We start from the raw sequence: 19,679 nt of genomic DNA on the forward strand, positions 1-19,679 counted from the left end.
CATGGGCATGGTTTGGAGGGTTTTAAAAGGGGAGCATGAAGAGTCTCTCCCTCTCTCTGCCCTGCCTTTTTGCATGCCCTGCCTTCATTGAAATCACACCAAAGAAAGCCTTCACCAGATGTGTTCCCTGGACTTTGGACTTCAAGCCTCTGAAAGTGTAAACAATAAATTTTTTTTTTCTGATAGATCACCTAGTTCCAAGTATTTTATTATAAGCAACAGAAATGGCCTAATACACCTGTGTACATCCTTTTAATTTGTGTGTAACTAGAAAACAACAATAAATGCATAAATTTTTGTTGTGAATTGGGTTAAATATTTAAATGCAGAGTCACTTCATAATCTGTTCCTTCACCGTTGTGTTTATTTCTCATCATGGCCCAGGATCATTCATCTAGACACAGTGCTGTCTGTACTTCCATTAACGTGGTTTGTATTCTTTGTGCCCTTGCAACTGGACTTCTGCTGTTGCCTCATATCTGAGAGCACGTGGTTCACATGGAAGAGCTAAACATCTTTGATATTCCAGTGAAGTGCAATCTGAACACAAAATAGAACTTTATTTCCTCCTACTTACCCCAGTCTATGTTAAACTTGCATCAAAATTAGTTCATCTAACTTATTATTTCAGGCATATATTTATGCTTATACCTTTATACCAGATTATAATCTCCTTAGCAGAGAAGCTTATTCATACTTTTAGTCCTAGCAACAAGGATGACTCTAGATCTATAAAGTGAACTTTGTAGTACTACTTTTATTTATTAGTAAATTATTGCAATGGCAGGATATTGCTTCTGTGATTTTTCTTTCACTATAGATTACAAGAAGTTGCATTTTATTTAAGATATGTATAAGACACATGCACACACAGAAATATGCTATTACAGGGGTCAGTATCCTTTGAGGACGTAGCTGTGGAATTCACCTGGGAGGAGTGGCAGGACTTGGATGACGTTCAGAGGACCCTGTACAGGGATGTGATGCTGGAGACCTACAGCAGCCTGGCATCGTTGGGTGAGTGAAACTCCCCAGTAACTCCCAAAAACAACACTTTCTTCTTTGTTTTTAAATATAGGAATTATTTATAAGTTTTAATACTATTTAGGTAAGATTTCATTTCATGGAGAACGTGGCTGTCATCGCTCTCTAATAAAAGGTTCGAATTGGCCCCACAGCTTCAGGTTGTCATTCTTTAAAGTACCTGACTTAGTAGTTTAGCCAAATTCCCACATTATTTTCCATTAACAGGTCACTGCATTATCAAACCTGAGATGATCTTCAACTTGGAGCAAGGAGGCAAGCCATGGATGGCAGAAGAACACCCAAACCACAACCTCCCAGGTCAGTCAGCAGATACAGGGCAGGGAGGCCAGGAAGAGTAGAGCCCAGCAGATTTGGCTGTGTTCAGCTGTTTCCACCAGTTTTTCCCCAAGGTGCAGACCTGAGGACAGACAGCTGGTCTGCATGCATTAAACACATGCATAATATAATCTCCAAGGATGGCTGTCACATACATACCCCCACCTTTTATTTCACTGAGTGTTTTTTTATATTTACCCAAAACCTAATCCCTACTTCTTTTTAGATATTGTTTTTGTTGCTATTCTCAATATTCTCAGTTGTCCTCTTTTTTTCTATTTTCATGGATTTTATTTTCAGGCATTTGTACATTCGTTTATATTTTCAGCACATTTTAATTGAGCAGCACTGGTAATTTTATAGTTGTACTTAACAACAGCAGTGATGTAAATGATATCCCTCTTTCATACATACAGTTTAAATTCTGATATGAGAAAAATATAAAGTAGTTCTATAAGAATTATGAGGAATATTTAACCAGTGTGAGAGAGAAAGAAAATGGGATATGAGAATGTAGGATGGATGTTCAGAGAAGGCAGTTTTAGGGGTATTGTTAAGTGTTTACTTTGGCATAGCTTCAATATGAGTTAACTCTTCTAACTTTGAAAGGTAGTACATAGGTGAGTATAAAATTTAGATTCAAGGGGACCCCACCAGAAATACACTTTTCAAAAAGAGTCGGCACGGCCTGGGTTGCAGAACCAAATCTTTTAGACCAGCAGAGAGGGGGTGCCCAGGATGGCGGACTGGAGCTTCCTGTACCTGTTATGATTCTGAGAAGTAGAGGAAGTCAGGTTAAATTAGGAATTTTCAGGAAGCTGTTTTCACTAGCAGGGGAAGAGATTTTGTATTTGAAAAACCCCAAGATGCCTATAGCCATTCCCCCAGGAAGAGTAAAAACTGAATGAACATAGTTGCAAAATCCTGTCCATAAGCCATATTTCTGCTTAATGGACAGACACTCGACCCTCTCTTGGACCTGCAAGTAGCTGATCCAGGAAAATCTTGCCATCTTCAAAGCTGTTTAACAAGAAAAATACCAGCACAAGAAACACACCATTGTTTTAAGAATAAAATAGAGAAACAGGACATGGAAAACAAGTGGCAGTTGATAAGTAAAGTTGAAAACTATGACTAGGCAGTAGGGGGATTTTTCACCAAATATTTCTTCATGAATTAGAAAAACATAAAAATACAAAGAAAAACATGACTTGGGTTAGGAAAATCTATTAATACATTGTCAGTAGGAATAAAAACCACATACTTATAATAGTGTTATTGCTTTTTATAAAGTCTTATGCCATTAGGATAGGAAGGAACTTCTCTACATTTACATGAGCATTCCATAAGAAATGTTTACATGCAGTTTATGGATAGGGTTGTTTTTTTCTCATTTTAGATGTCCAGAATTTCCCTGACTTAATTGAGAGGAGCCAAGAAAGTCACTGCACACATTTGTGGCAGGTTGTAATCACTAACAGCAACACATCAACTGAGGAGAGAGTTGAGTTAGGAAAATCATTTCATTTGAGCTCAAACCATATTTCAGATATGATTATAAATAATGGAAACTGTTCAGGAAAGAAGCCAAAGGAGATTAATGTATGCCAGAACACACTTTTCTCTATAGAGCCTGATGAGATGCATATGGAAGAGCAACCTGATGACCATAACAGACTTGGGAAGTCCCCAAGACATCATGAGCATCTTAGTCAGCATTTCAGGGTTCACAGTGGGGAGCAGCCTTTTGAACACGGTGGACAAAGGCAGTGTTTCAACACAAAGGCTGTGTTCTCTACATGTAAGAGGGCTCATATGAGAGAAACCTCCTGTAAACTAAACACTAAACGCCACCAGGCACATACAGGAAAGAAACTCTGTGAGTGTATTGAATGTGAGAAAAACTTCATTAGCAAATCAGACCTTACAGTACATCAGAGGACACACACAGGGAAAAAGCTCTATGCATGTTACCAGTGTGAAAAATCCTTCAGCCGTAAATCAAGCCTTACTATCCATCAGAGAATTCACACACAGGAAAAGCCCTATGGATGTAATGAATGTGGGAAAACCTTCCGTCAGAAGTCACCCCTTATAATACATCACAGAATTCACACGGGAGAGAAACCCTATGAATGTACTGAATGTGGGAAAACATTCTGCCAGAAGTCTGCGCTCACTCTACATCAGAGAACTCACACAGGAAAACTGTATGAATGTAAAGAGTGTAGGAAATCTTTCTACCATAAGTCAGCCCTCACTCTGCACCAGAGTACTCACACAGGTGAGAAACGCTACAAATGTAAAGAGTGTAGGAAATCTTTCTACCATAAGTCAGCCCTCACTCTGCACCAGAGTACTCACACAGGTGAGAAACGCTACAAATGTAAAGAGTGTAGGAAATCTTTCTACCATAAGTCAGCCCTCACTCTGCACCAGAGTACTCACACAGGTGAGAAACGCTACAAATGTAAAGAGTGTAGGAAATCTTTCTACCATAAGTCAGCCCTCACTCTACACCAGAGTACTCACACAGGTGAGAAATGCTACAAATGTAAAGAGTGTGGGAAAACTTTCTACTATAAGTCAGCCCTCACTGTACACCAGAGGACTCACACAGGTGAGAAGCCCTATGAATGTAAAGAATGTGGGAAATCTTTTTACCGTAAATCAGCCCTCACTCTACATCAGAGAACTCACACAGGTGAGAAGCCCTATGAATGTAAAGAATGTAGAAAAACTTTCTGCCAGAAGTCAGCCCTCACTCTACATCAGAGAACTCACACAGGTGAGAAACCCTATGAATGCAAAGAATGTAGGAAGTCTTTCTACCAGAAGTCAAAACTAAGAGTACATCAAAGAACTCACACAGGCGAGAAACCCTATGAATGTAAAGAATGTAGGAAAACTTTCTGCCAGAAATCAGCTCTCTCTCTACATCAGAGAACTCACACAGGTGAGAAACCCTACGAATGTAAAGAATGTGGGAAAACTTTCTTCTATAAGTCAGCCCTCACTCTGCATCAGAGAATTCACACAGGTGAGAAACCCTTTGAATGTAAAGAATGTAGGAAAACTTTCTACCAGAAGTCAAAACTGACAGTACATCAGAGAACTCACACAGGAGAGAAACCCTACGGATGTAGTAAATGTGGAAAAGCCTTTTGCCAAAAGTCAAGCCTCAGGGTGCATCAGGCTAATCAGCACAGAGGAGAAACCCTATGAATGTGGGAAAACCTCTTGCCAGAAATCACAACTCCACAGGCATCAGGGAACTCACACAAGGGGAAAATCCTGTGTGACAGACTGGCTGTGTGTTCTCTAAAAATGACTCTATTTACTCTGAGACACACACAGCCTGCATTCTCAGCTTCCCCTCAGGCCATGTAATGAGCTCTGTCCAGGGGAATATGGACACAAGTGATGAATGTTACTTCCAGGCGTGACAACATAAAAGTCCATGCAGTCCTCCCTGACTTCTGTCCTGTGTGTCTGAAGTGCATGTGACCCCCAGGGTGGCCTTGGGAGCTGTAGGTGGGAGAAGGTCACTGTGATTTAAGACAAAAGGAATTGATTGGAAAGAGCAGAGATCCTCTCACCTTTATCCCCAAATCCTCCATTTGTACTTTATACAAGTGAGAAATAAACACCTGCTCTGTCGAGGCATTGTATGAGTGAACTGTTTGCATCATAACACAAACAGCCCACTATAGCTAATTCAGTTCATGAACATTATGAGAGAAGGTTACCAGTCCTTGTACATCAGAAAATTCACACAGGAAAGAAACCTGTGTAGTCAACCTTTTATCCCCATGTCAGTTTATGAAAAAATCAAAGAAATCATGAGGAGAAAAACAACACACTGGGACCACCTTATCAGGCAGGGACATCTCACTGAATGTTGCAAATCTTTATAAGTATCTTCAGTGATTCAAAGCTTTCAGCAAAACTTCCAGTATTTTTATGTTTCAGAATTTGGAGTGAAGGGAAAACAATTTCTGTAATATGGATGTAAAATTTCCAAATAGAAATGTCAAATATAGTATTGGAAACACTTTTTAAGTATTATATGCCAATAGTTAAATATGATGGTGATATTGCCAATCAAGGGACATTTGGATACGTCTGGAGGTATCAAGGGACATTTGGATACGTCTCCGACATTTGGAGACACTTTTTGTTTTCACAACTGGAGGTTGGGAGGTGCTACTCCATCCACTGGATAGAGGTCAGGGCTGCTGCTGAACAGCTTACAGTGCACAGAACAGCCCTTCAAGTATGTAGGGTTTATATATATGAGTTTTCTGTGTCAATAGAAACTTTCCTTAACGGGACCCAGCATAACATGGATAGGGAATATATATTGCCTAGCATAATTAATAGTGTAATACATATTAGGATTTTCCACGTTAAATGCCATTCTCACCCCTTTGTATCTTGTTAAATATATTAAGTATCTAAATGTATTGCACTACATATATTTTTCCTCCTCTCCTAGTATGTAAGTTTGTATGACCATTGTTATAAAACTCTCTCTTAAGTAAAGGAGATGATTGTTTAGTTAGAAGTCCACACAGTGCCAGCCACTGGGGCTAGTAGAAACACTGTTTTCGTGGAAATGCCCAAATGAGGCACATAATTTTTAACAGGTTCAGTCAGAATTAATTTAAACAGCTGTGAACATTAGTAATTTCATTCTACTCAGTGAAAAGCAGTCCGGAAGGACACACGCTCCTTGTTCCCGCCACATCTGTAAGTGGGCAGCAGCACGGGTGTGAGTGCCCAAGTGCTGTGCAGCCGAGCAAGTCCTGCATCTGCACATGCCTTGCCGCTCATGGGGGTGACACGGCAAATCCTGGCGCTGCTGCTTTTTTGTGTGACTTTTGACATTAACCTCTCTGTGCTTCTGTTTCTTCATATTCAAAAAGGGACAGGGTCATGAGGCGTAAAGTGACATGGATGTTATCTGGCTTTTGGTAAACTATAGTCTGCAGCTGTGATGGTGATGGCTCTTACAATTCATGTATTACTCTGTAATAAACTGGTAGGAGCTGATAACAGTTGTTTGTCTACCCAACAGCCATCTCTCACTTTTTGGCAAAGTCTGGGTTTGGTTTCGTTACCCACTTGTATACAGTTATTCCGGGATTTATCTTTGTTGAGCTTTCTATAGTTAGTTCAGGCTAATCTTTCCTTTAGTGATTTTTTTGGCTGAGTGTGTCTTCCAGCTCTGTACAGTGACATACTAGGAGGATTCTGTGGCATGTCTGGGAAAGTTTCCTCAAAGGCAAATAGAGGCATGGTAAAAACGGCTCTTCTGCAGCAGGACACTGATCTTTGTGGACATGTCCCTGGTTGCATTTCGTGGCCTCGTGTGGGGCCTGAGAGTGGCAGGGCAGGACGCTGTAGAACCAGCAGGAATGATGATGTTAAGGGCCACTGAGCAGCCAACCAAGAGCTGCTCTGCTTTGGGACATTTATGCGGATCGTTAGGTTTCTCTGGTTACATAAGAAATAGCCACTAACTTACCTGCTCAAAACAACACATACTTAGGCCGGCCCGTGGCTCACTCGGTAGAGTGCAGTGCTGATAACACCAAGGCCATGGGTTCGGATCCTATATAGGGATGGCCGGTTTGCTCACTGGCTGAGCGTGGTGCTGACAACACCAAGCCAAGGGTTGAGATCCCCTTACCGGTCATCTTTTAAAAAAAAAAAACAAAAAACATACTTACTGTCGCCCAGTTTCTCTGGGTCAGGAGTCTGGGCATGGTTTAAACGGGTCCTCTGCTCCGGATCCCAGCAGGCTGTAGTCAAGGTGTTTGCTGGGCTGCACCCTCCTCCAGAGGCTCCACTGAGGACATCTGCTTCCGAGCTCATTCAGACTTGAGCAGAATTTGCTCCCTTGAGGGTGTACGATGGAGGGCCTGGTTTTCTACTGACTGCCGGCTGGAGGCTGCTCACAGTACCCTGCCCCCTGGCGTACTCCATACACAGGGCACACAGGGCTGCCAGCAGGAGAAGGATTGTCTCCGTCTGCTAGGATGGTCTTAAATAACGTAAACACGAGAGTGACATCCATGCACTTTTGCCATATTCTCTTGGTTAGAGCCAAGTCACTGGTCCCAGGCACACTCCAGGGCAGAGGAGTACATGAGGAAGTGATTCAGAAGAGGTTGCCTTAAGGCATTTCAGTCACGTGTACGTAATAGTTCCCTTGTTTTTAGGGCAGTGAAGTTGTGGGCTTCTGTTTATTAAAGCACAAGGCATCTTAACTGTCAGAGATTGATTTTGTAGCAGTCATTCACTTCAGAAATATTGCATATTGCAATTACAGTGTAGAATTACTACTTTTTAGAAATTGCTTCAAGGATGGCTGTTATTGCATCCTGGATAACTCCAAGCACTAGAAATAAAGTCATTTCATTGTTTGAAGGAAATGTGTTTCTGTATTGATAAGCTGTAGTATCAGTAGAACATTATTCTTGGAACATGGCTATCCTTTAGAATGTTGAAAGGGAATATTGTCGAAATTGAGTTGTTCATTGATGCTTCTTCCTGGTGTTGCTTGACGAGTTGTTGTGAGTTGAGTTCTGACTTTACTTTCTTCTAATGTCACTTCCTTAGAGGATGACTTATGACTAATTTACTCCTAATCTATTGTGTTATTCTGCTCAGCCTGCCATAATATAACTCTGGTCAGATGAGTTAAACAGACATTTGTCTTCTCGCAGTTCTGGAGGCTGAAAATGCAAGATCAAGGTGCTGACATATTTGTCTCTGATAAGGCCTTTCTTCCTGGATTGGAGATGGCTGCCATCTTGCTGTGTCCTCACGTGGCCTTTCCACTGTGCTCCTTGGGGGAGAGAGAAAGTTCTGGTATCTCTTCCTCTTATGAGGTCAGCAGTCCTGTAGGATTAAATGGGCCCTTCTCCGTGACCTCATTTTACCTTAAGTACCTCCTTAAAGTTCCTTTCTCCAAATACCGTCTCACTGGAGATTAGGGCTTCCACATGTGAATTTTGAGAAAGCACACATTTATCTTATAAAACCCACTGATTTGAGATACTGTCTTAATAATGTACTAAATTATTTGGAGTGGCTGTTGTTTTTGTCTGCCCAGCACTCCTCCCCCAGATTATTTTAGTAACAGGACAGCTGTGTGACCACAGGGGTGTCACATGACCCAGACATGCCAGCCAGAGTGCTGCATGTCCAGCCCTGCATGGTGATTGTTTCATCCAGGATATGGAGTGAGTCTCCTGTGCCCTCTGTAATTGTGGTGATTGCAGACCTGTTTGAGTGGAGCTGTCCACACTATCAGGAGTCTGTGCTTGTGGGGTGGAGAGAGGCCATGAGCAGGGTGTCCCGGTGGCCTAAAGGCCTGGGCAGTCTGGACACCTCTGAGCCCCTCACCACGTGCCTCTTCCTGTGATTGATATTGAACATGTATTTTTAAATTTTGTTTATTTGTTTTGCTTAACATTCCGCAGAGGTGGGCTACTCCTATTTGTAATTGAGTTCTGACTTGACTGAATTTCTCTGGCCTCTAACCTCTTTTTGATTTCACTGAGTATTCGCAAATACTTGTACATAAATAAGGTAATGTCTAAAATTTTAGTAGCTTTACATTCCTTTTAATACATTGAACAGTAAATCTCTGTTTTTTATTATTCCCTTTCACATTGATTCGTTTTTTGTTTTTTAAATCTGTGTCAACATCTTTCCCACATCCACAAAGCCCTCTCTGAATTTTGATTGGGTTTGCATTCAGCTTAAGTCTCAGTGGGTACCCACTTGGAATAGAGGACTTCATCCAGATGGCAGGGGCTACTCCTAGGAGACCAGGCTATAAACATAGTGATGGAGGTCCAGGCTGCAGCTGCTCCTGTCCCCCTCCCATCCTGGTGACAGACCTGCAAGTCTCCCCTGTCACCCCCACCACTACCCACAGGGGACAGTCCCACTGGCCCTGGTCCTGCCGCTTGGGCATCCCCAAATGTTAAACAAGACGCAGACCCCAAATACCAGGATAAATACAGATTTAAAGAGAAATAAAAGATGATGTGTATTTCATGAAAAAACCAAAACAAAGCCAAAACAGCCCAGACAGAGTTGACTTTAAGGGAAAAAGCAGTTTTAGAGATAGAGCAAAATCTATACTGATAAAAGATTTGATCTATCAGGATGACATAAAAACTCTAATGTCTGTGCATCTCACACATCAGCCTTAGCATATATAAAGTGGAAATTAGCTTAGAGGAGTAGACAAATCCACAACCAAAGCTGGAGACACCATCAACTCTCCACTGGGTGGGTGGCCCAAACCTTTGCTTCATGTGCTGTTCATCCCAGGCTGACAGATGGTGTGTCACTGAATGGGCTTATCCTGTTACTCTTACAGAGAGAGCTGCTGTTGGTCAGGCAGCCCCAGGCCTCTGGCTGGGACACCGGGTGAGCACCAGCCTAGGGGCCTGGCCTTGAGAATGGCCTGTCAAGTCATTCTCTTCAAATCCAGCAGCACACCCTGCTGGCAGTGCCACAGGAGACATGGGGACAGGTTGGTACATATACACAACAGCATACTATTCAGCCTTAATAAAGGAAGAAATCCTGTCATTTGCTACAACATTGATAGAATTGGAGGACGTTATGTTAGGTGAAATATGCCAGACACAGACAAAATAGTACATGACCTCACTGATATGTGGAATCTAAATAAGTTGATCTCGCTGTAGTAGAGAGTAGAATGGTGGCTACCAGAGACTGAGGTGGGGGTTGGGCAATGGGGAGATATTAGTCAAAGGTTACAAATTTTTGATAGGAGGAATAAGTTTAGGAAATCAATTTTGCAACATGGTGACTATAGTTAACAATATATTGTATTCTTAAAAAATGCTGGGAGTGTGGTGGTCTCACCACAAAAATGATAACTTTATGAAATGATGTATATTTTACTTAGCTAGATTTAGTCATTCCACAATGTATATATACTTCAAAACATGTACAAAATAAATACAGTTTAATACAATTAAGTGCAATTTACAGATACAATTTAAAAATAAATAAAATTTCAAGAAAGGAAACCACAATTTAAAAGAAATAAAGTTAGCACCTCAAGTCCATGGGTGGACCCATACACTTTTCAATAAATGGTGTTATGGGCCAGCCCCGTGGCTCACTCAGGAGAGTGCGGCACTGGTGGTGCCACGGCCACGGGTTTGGATCCTATATAGGGATGGCCGGTGCGTTCACTGGCTTAGCGCAGTGCAGACAGCACCGTGCTGAGGGTTGCGATCCCCTTACCGGTCAGGAAAAAAAATAAACAATAAATGCTGTTAAATGACTAGACATGCAGGATAAAGCTAAAGGCAGAGCCACACCTCACACCACACAGCAAGACAGTCTTCAGTGCAACATGGACTGACTCGATAGTTTGGATTAGTAAAGGCTATTTTAAACTGAAAATCAAAATCCAGAAGTCATACAAGTAAAACTCAAGAGATTTGAATAAAAAAATATTAGAGCTCCTTATAACAAAAACATAAAACCCTAAAGCAAAGACAAAAGATAAATAAGTCACATCACAAATAGCTTACTTTCCTAATAAGAATTATAAGATTCATAAGAAAAAAACATAGAAACAACATCTCAGTGGAAAAATTAGCAAAGGATATCAGTTCACTCTCTGCCCTCCAAAAATCCAGTGTTTAAAAATATGAAAAGATGCTCAAAATCTGTCAAAGTGAGAAGAATACACCTTAAAATTATATGCAAAACATTTTTCTCCTATTAGATTTTGAAGTTTTACAAGATCTCCTTACACGAGGCAATGAGCAAACACTCTCATCCTGTTTGCTCTACCCTCTAAAAACACTTCAAATCAGACCAGTTCTTATTTTCACTGTTATTACCCTTTTGCAAACCACTATGGGCTGTCACCTACATTATTGCCATAGCTCCTTAACTGGACTCCTCGCTTTTGCACGTTGGCTGGGAGGTACCCCAGGGTTGGAACAACCAGCCCAGCTTTTGGCAGTCACATAGAGCTGTAACAACCAAATTGGCAACTTAGGGGCTTCCACACATGGCCACTTTTCACTTCCCAAGAGTTGCCAAATTCTCAGGTTGTACAAGGTAGGAGACTAAAACCAAATTCAGCAAACTAAAAATTAGGGTGCAGTTTCCTTTAGCCTCATCATGCTAAGGAGACAAAGATCCACAGGGGAAGGTGCCCCATGAACCCAAAGTCTCAGTGGGAGACCTAAAGAGTCCGTGATGGGTGGGACAATATCAAGTGATATAACACATGTGATTGGAGTCTTCAGTTGGGGGAGAGGAGTGTGGAGACAAAACTGAAAAACTGAAAGACAAAAATTTTCCAAACTTGATGAAAACTATAGACCCACACATCCCCAACTTTGTATTAGAGGATTAACCTTGCCCAAGGCAAGGTTTGCCACTTTGTCCCAGGCTCCCAGGAGGTCACCTCCGAGCCCTTGGAGTGTTGCATAGGAATGTCTATGTTAACCTGGCCTTGGGCCAGGTGTTATCAGCTCAGCCTGTGGAGGGGTTGGAGACTAAGATTACCTATGTGGGTGGTCAGCCATCTCTAACGATCAAGTCCCAATAAAAACAGAGCACCAAGAATTAGGTGAGCTTCCCTGATTGTCATTATTTCATGTGTATTGTCATACACCATTCCTGGGAATAACAGACATTGTCTCCACTACTCCGTTTGAGAAGACAGCTGGAAGCTGTGCCTGATGACTGGCACCCTGCCCTGTGTGCCTCTCCCTTAGCTGATCTTAACCTCTGTCCTCTCAATGTAAGAAACTATAACCATAGGGCTTTTCTGGTTTCTGTGAGTCCTTCCAGTGAATTATTGAACCTGAAGGTGATCATGAGGACCCCCAAATTCACAGTACCAGCAGTGAGGACAGTCTTGAAGACTCCCATTCTTTGTACAAGGGAAAAACAACATGAAGACAAATAATACCAAGGCACACCGTAACCGAATTGCCTAAAATCAAGGAAAAATGACAGAAATCTGAGTATATACAAAGGAATAAAGAGCACTAGAAGTTGTAAGTATGTGAGTAAACACAAACTATATATTGTTCTTATTTTCAAACTCCTTTTGGGCCGGCCCGTGGCTCACTCAGGAGAGTGTGGTGCTGATAACACCAAGGCCCCGGGTTCAGATCCCATATATGGATGGCCGGTTCGCTCACTGGCTGAGCGTGGTGCTGACAACACCAAGTCAAGGGTTGAGATCCCCTTACCGGTCATCTTTAAAAAAAAAAAAAAAACTCCTTTTAAAAGTCAATTGGGGGCAACCCCGTGGCTCACTTGGGAGAGTGCGGCGCTGGGAGCGCGGCGACGCTCCTGCCGCGGGTTCGGATCCTATATAGGAATGGCCAGTGCACTCACTGGCTGAGTACCGGTCATGAAAAAGGCAAAAAAATAAATAAATAAAAGCTAATTGATGGGTTGAAGCAAAATAATATCAATGTATTGTGGGGTTTATAACATGTATAGGAGTAAGATGTGAGCCAACAACAGCACAGCAGCTGGGAGGAAAGAGATGGGCATATACTGCTGGAAGGTTCTTATGCATGAATTGGTATATTACTCAAAGTTGACTACGATAACTTAAAGATGAATATTATAAGTAACCACTAAAAAAAAAAGTTCATTAAGCCAACAAAAGAGCTCAGAGGTCACACACACACACACACACACACACACACACACACACACACACACACACACACACACACACACACACACACACGTAGTGAGCCAAATTGGCCCCTAGGCTATAATTTGCTGACCCTTCTTTTGAGTGAAATACTTTTAGGTAATAATAAAGACTTAAATATTGGGGTACTGACACCATCAGGAGATTTAAGAAAGCTGAACAATAGGGGAAAGAAAATGAAGCTATAATAAAGATGGGAAACATTAAGCAGAGAAAACGGGTTTTACAATATAAAGAACCTAAAAGTAGCATAGCTTGTGTGGCAATGGCAAAGTAGCTTGGCAAAGCTAACACTTTGTAGGGAAAAAAAAAACGTTAAATTTAGACAAAATTTGTAACACAACCATCTGAAATCATGGGAGGACAACTCTAATCAGGCAGAAACTATATTGAGTGAAACCTTAAAGGATGAGCTTCTTTGAAAGTTCGTGGCATTTTAGGAGGCAGGGAAGATGGCAGACTAGAGGTGTCCAGGGCACATTCCTCCTACAGAAGAGGACCAGAACAACTAACAGGTAAATATTGATGGGAGCACCTGTGGGAGGGAACAGGAGTGCAGCGGGAGACTGGTGAGGTCCCTGTGGAGCACGAAAGCCCAGGATGGCAGCATAGGAGAGAGAGGCACATGGCCTCAGCAGCCACATCTCTGAAATGAGTATCAGCACAGGAGGAGTTTTCCCTTGCAGTTAAAAGGTAGGCAAAGGACCCACAGCAACCTTCATCCTCACCGCAGAGGCCTGTAGAACCATTTACAGGACAAACCTGGAGCCAAGTGTGGGGAGCTGCCTGGAACACATGCTGCACCATTGTAGAACAGGAGCACAAAGAGAGCACTCCCCACTCCCCATCCTCGAGACCCAAGCTAGTACAGAATTGCACCAACTTAAAACCAGAGCCATTGCAGGAGCACATCCTCTGGGGACAGTAGCCATGGTGCTTCCCCGGAACACACATGGCCTCATCCCAGCACACTCATAGGAGAGGTTACAGTGCCTTGATCCAAGTGGCTTGAAGCCTGGGTGCACAGCAACTGTGATTCTAATTCTGCAGTCTGGGAAGCCAACACTAGACCTGCTCAACTGATGCACCCCCATGTCCCTGGCCAGAGATCAGACAGGCACACCTGCCTCAGGCAGACCACCCCCATTCTTCCCTCTACCCCCAACCCCACCAGCTGACAGTTGTAGGTGCCTGAGCCCCCAACCCAGAAATATACATTATGGGTCTCCACCCTAATGAATGCTCCCTTGGGCTGGTGGAAATAAAGTGCATCCACACCCTCCAGGAGAAGAAGCTGAGCAGTCCCATCCTGAACAGTCCTACCTAGTGGCCTTGTCAACAGTCCAAGAAGTGGCTGGACAGTCCCCCTCACTGCAGCCCTTCCTATTGGCCTTGTCTACTTCCTGAGGAGCAGCTCAGCATCTCTACCCTTGGAAGGCCAGCTCCTGAACTGCCAAGGGAGGCACAACCTCACATCTGGCCCAAAGAAGTGGCACAGCTGAAGTGCCAATGGCTCGCACTCAGCTAGCCAAGCCAAAGTGGACCCATGCCCCTAGTTCAGAGAAACATCTCGGATCTCACACCCCTGGGAGATCTGCCCTTGAGTCTTTGAGCCATCACATGCACACACACATCCAAGTGAGGAATGGCTTGGCTGATGTGCCACTGGCAGGCCTACCCCTGGTCAGATAAGCAGCACAGAGAACCTGCCACTGGCAAACCAGTCCCAGAGACCCTGACATGCCATACACCCACACCCTCAGCCTGAGAGTCAATCCAGCAACCACATCCCCAGTGAGCCAGTTCCTGAGACTACTGACCCACAGGGTGCACACGAACACCCCTGGCCAACCAAACCAGATATCCCTCTCCCAGCAAAGCTATGGCACTTATGCCACAAACCTCCCAAGCATAAGTTGCCAATTCACTCAGAGACAGCAAAAGTGGAGTACAGCTGAAATAACTACACAGAGTCTACACTACTGCATCCATCCTGAACAAAGCCATTACACTCTACCCAACTGACACCCTAGGATGCACTTGCAGCTGAAAGTCTTCCCCACACAAGCCATTCCACAAAACTCAAAGTGGTGACTGTTCCACCAGATGCACAGATATCAATGCAGGAAAACAGAACATGAAAAAACAAGGTGACATGACACCACCAAAAGAACAAATTAACGCTTCAGTAACTGATCCCAGAATATCAGACTTGCCAGAAAAGAATTTTGAATTAATGATCCTAAGGAAACTCACTGAAATACAAGAGAATACAGACAATTCAAGAAAATCAGAAAAAGAATTCACAATCTGAATGAAAAATTCAACAAAGATATCATTTAAAAAAATCAAACAGAAATACTGGAATTGACGAATTCATTGAAGTAAAAAATACATCTAGGAGTCTCAACAACAGACTAGATCAAGTAGAAGAAAGAATTTTTGATTTTGAAGATAGCAGTTTTGAAATAACACAAGAAGACAAAGAGAAAAGAATGAACAAAGCTTACAAGATACATAAGATACTGTTAAGTGAAAAATATTCAAATTATGGGCATTCCAGAAAGAGAAGAAAACAAACAAAAAAGATAATGAAAATCTACTTAGTGAAATAATAGCTGAAAACTTCCATAGTCTTGGGAAAGATATGAACATCCAAATCCAGGAAGGTCAACAGTCCTCAAATAGATTCAACCCAAATAGGGCCTCTCGTAGACACACCATAGTCAAACTATCCAAAATTGAAGACAATGAGTGAATTCCAAAAACAGCAAGAAAAAAAATCAAATCACTTCTAAGGGAATCCTAGTTGTACTAAGAGCCGACTTCTTAGCAGAAACCCTACAGGCCAGGAGAGAATGGGATAATATATTCAAAGTACCAGGAAAAAATAACTACCAGCCTAGAATATTATACCCAACAAAGCTATCTTTCAAAAATGAAGGAGAAATAAAGTCTTTCTCAGACAAACAAAAATTAAGGGAATTCACCACCACCAGACAGAGTGCTCTTACAAGAAATGTTTAGGGGAGTCCATCTAGAAGAGAAAGAATGATAACCATTATGAAAACACCTGAAAATATAAAACTTACTTGTAGAGTAGATATACACAAATTAGAAAGGGAAAGGAATCAAATCTTATCAATACATAAAACCACCAAACTACAAAGATAAAACAATAAAAGAGAAAGAAAGGATACACAAAATAATCCAAAAACAACCAATGAAATGACAGAAGTAAGATCTCACATATCAATAACAACCAAATGTAAATTGATTAAGTGCCCCAATTAAAAGATATAGACTGGTTGAATGGATAAATAAAATAAAAGTACCCATCCATTTACTGCCTACAAAAGTGAGCAGGAGTAGCTATACTCATATAAAACAAGCTTTAAATCAAAATCTGTACTAAGAGATGAAGGGCACTATATAAAGCAATCAGTACAGCAAGAGGATATAACTATTACAAATAGATATGCACCCAACACCAGAGCACCCAGATATATAAAGCAAATATCAGATCTAAAGGGAGAGATAGACACCAACACAATAGTAGTAGGGAATTTTAACACACCACTCTCAGCATTGGACAGATCATTAAGACAGAAAATTAACAACAACAAAAACCCATCAGATTTAAGTGGCACCATAGACCAGATGGACCTAACACACATATACAGAGCATTTCATTCAACAGCTTCAGAATACACATTCTTCTCATTAGCACATGGGACATCTTCCAGGATTGACCATATATTAGGCCACAACATTAGTCTCAACAAGTTAAAAAAAATCGAAATCATATCAAGTATTTTTTCAGACCATAAAACTAGATATCACTAACAAGAGGAGCTTGCAAAAGTATACAAATACATGGAAATTAAATAACATGCTCTTGAACAATCAATGGATCAAAGAAGAGATTAAGGAGGAAATAAAAAAATTTCCTGAAGCTAATGAAGACAGAAACACAACATACCAAAACCTACAGGATGTAGCTAAGGCAGAATTAAGAGGAAAATTTATAGCAGTAAATACCCACGTCAAAAAAATAGATTTCAAATAAACAGCCTAACAATGCACTCAAGCATCTAGAAAAGCAAGAACAAACTAAACCCAAAATATGGGCTGGCCAGTTAGCTCAGCTGGTTAGAGTGCAGCCTTATAATTGCGAGGTTATGGGTTCAGATCCTCATATCAGCCAGCCCACAAAAAAAAAAAAAAAAAAACCCTAAATCCAAAATAGAAAAAAAATCATAGAAATCAGAGCAGAAATAAATGAAACTGAGACTAAAAATACAATAGAAAAATCAAATAAAAAGTTGGCTCTTTGAAATGATTTTAAAAATCAACAAACCATTAGCCAGACTAAACAAGAGAAAAGAGAACAACCCCAAGTAAAATCAGAAATGCAAACGGAGACATTACAACAAATACCACCAAAATTCAAAGTATCATCAGAGACTATTATGAACAACTATACACCAATAAATATGAAAACCTAGAAGAAATGGATAAATTCCTGGACACACATGACCTGCTGAGACTGAACCAAGAAGAAATAGAAAATCTAAATAGCCCAATAACAAGTAACAAGATTGAATCAGTAATAAAAAATCTCCCAACAAGGAAAAGCTCAGGACAAGATGGCTTTACTGCTGAATTCTACCAAACATTTAAAGCAATATTACTTAAACTATTTCAAAAAATTGAAGTGAACTGAATTCTTCCAAACTCATACTATGAGACCAACATTACCTTGATACCACAAAAAGACAAGGACACAACAAAAAAAGAAAACCATAGGCCAATATCCCCAATGAATATAGGTGCAAAAATCCTCAACAACAACAACAAAAAAATAGCAAACCAAATCCAACAGCACATCAAAAAGATTATACACCATGATCAAGTGAGATTTATAGCAGGGATGCAAGGATGGTTCAACACACTTATATCAATAAACATAATACATCACATCAGGATGAAAGAAAAAACGATCATCTTGATAGACACAGAAGACGACTCTGATAAAATTCAACATCCCTTCATGATAAAGACTCAACAAATTAGGAGTAGAAGGAAAGTATCTTAATACAATAAAGGCTATGACTTGGGTTGAATGTCCCACCAAGACTTAGTTCCCACTGTGACATTGTAAAGAGGGTGAGAAGTCTTATTATGGTAATTGAAAGGTGGGCCTTGAAGAAGTGAGCAGATTATAGGAGCATGCTGTAGTGAATGGATTAATAATGGTGGTCAGGGATGTGGTTCTGAGGGCTTTAAAAGAGGAGCACATGAGAAGTTAGTCTGTCTGCTCAATCATTTTCTGATGTGAAACCCCTGGGTCACTGTCACCACCACCAAGGCCTTCACCAGCTGTGTTCCCTGGACTTTGGACTTCCCAACTTTGAAATTGTAAGCAATAAATTTCATTTTCTTATACATCACCCAGTTCCAGGTAGTTTTGTTATAAGCAACAGAAACAGAATAATACAGGCTATATATGACAAACCCACAGCTAACATCAGACTGAGTTGGGGAAAGTTGGAAGCTTTCCCCCTTATAACTGGAATAAGACAAGGATGCCCACTCTCATCACTTCTATTCAACATAGTACTGGAAGTCCTGGCCAGAGTAATCAGGCAAGAGAAAGAAATAAAGGGCATCCAAACTAGAAAACAGGAAGTCAAGTTGTCCCTGTTTGTAGATGCCATGATCCTATATATAGAAAAACCTAAAGACTCTGCAAAAAAACTTCTAGATCTGAAAAACAAATTCAGTCAAGTAGCAGGATACAAAATCAACATACAAAAATCAGTAACATTTCTATACACCAACAATGAACTTGCAGAAAAAGAAATCAAGAGAAAACTATCCCATTTACAACAGCAACAAAAAAATAATAAAATACCTAAGAATAAATTTAACCAAGGAGGGGAAATATCTCTTCAATGAAAACTATAAAACATTGATTAAAGAAATTAAAGACACACCAAAAAAATGAGAAGACATCCCATGCTAATAGATTAAAAGAAGATCGTCAAAATGACCATAATACCCAAAGTGCTCTATAGATTCAGTGCAATCCCTATCAATCTACCAATGACATACTTCACAGAAATAGAAAAAACAATTCAGAAATTTATGTGGAACAAGAGACCCCAAGTAGCCAAAACAATCCTGAGCAAAAAGAACAAAGCAAGGCGTATCACACTCCATGACCTCAGAATATACTACAAAGCTATAGTAATCAAAACAGAAGGGCCAGCCCATGGCTCATTGGTAGAGTGTGGTGCTGATAACACCAAGGCCACAGGGTCAGATCCCTATATAGGGATGGCCAGTTACTGACTTGGAAGAGCGTGGTGCTAACAACACCAATTCAAGGGTTAAGATCCCCTTACCAGTCATCTTTAAATTAAAAAAACCCAGCATGGTACTGGCACAAAAACAGACACATAGATCAATGGAACAGAAAAGAGAATTCAGAAATAAATCCATGTACCTACAGCAACTCATTTTGACAAAGGAACCTAGAATATACATT

General features: G+C 41.1%; 1 protein-coding gene across 1 annotated transcript in view; it reads left to right on the forward strand.

Annotated features, from left to right (window-relative positions):
* Positions 1–878: 878 nt before the first annotated feature.
* Positions 879–19,679, forward strand: part of LOC134383324 (zinc finger protein 182-like) — a 33,318-nt gene continuing 14,517 nt past the window's right edge. The window contains exons 1-2 of the mRNA XM_063104232.1: positions 879–1,017; positions 3,230–4,504. Of these exons, the coding sequence (XP_062960302.1) occupies positions 879–1,017; positions 3,230–4,504 (1,414 nt within the window). The remainder of the gene's footprint in view (positions 1,018–3,229; positions 4,505–19,679) is intronic.

Source organism: Cynocephalus volans, chromosome 8 (assembly GCF_027409185.1).
Source record: "Cynocephalus volans isolate mCynVol1 chromosome 8, mCynVol1.pri, whole genome shotgun sequence".
Taxonomy (NCBI): Eukaryota; Metazoa; Chordata; class Mammalia; order Dermoptera; family Cynocephalidae; genus Cynocephalus; species Cynocephalus volans.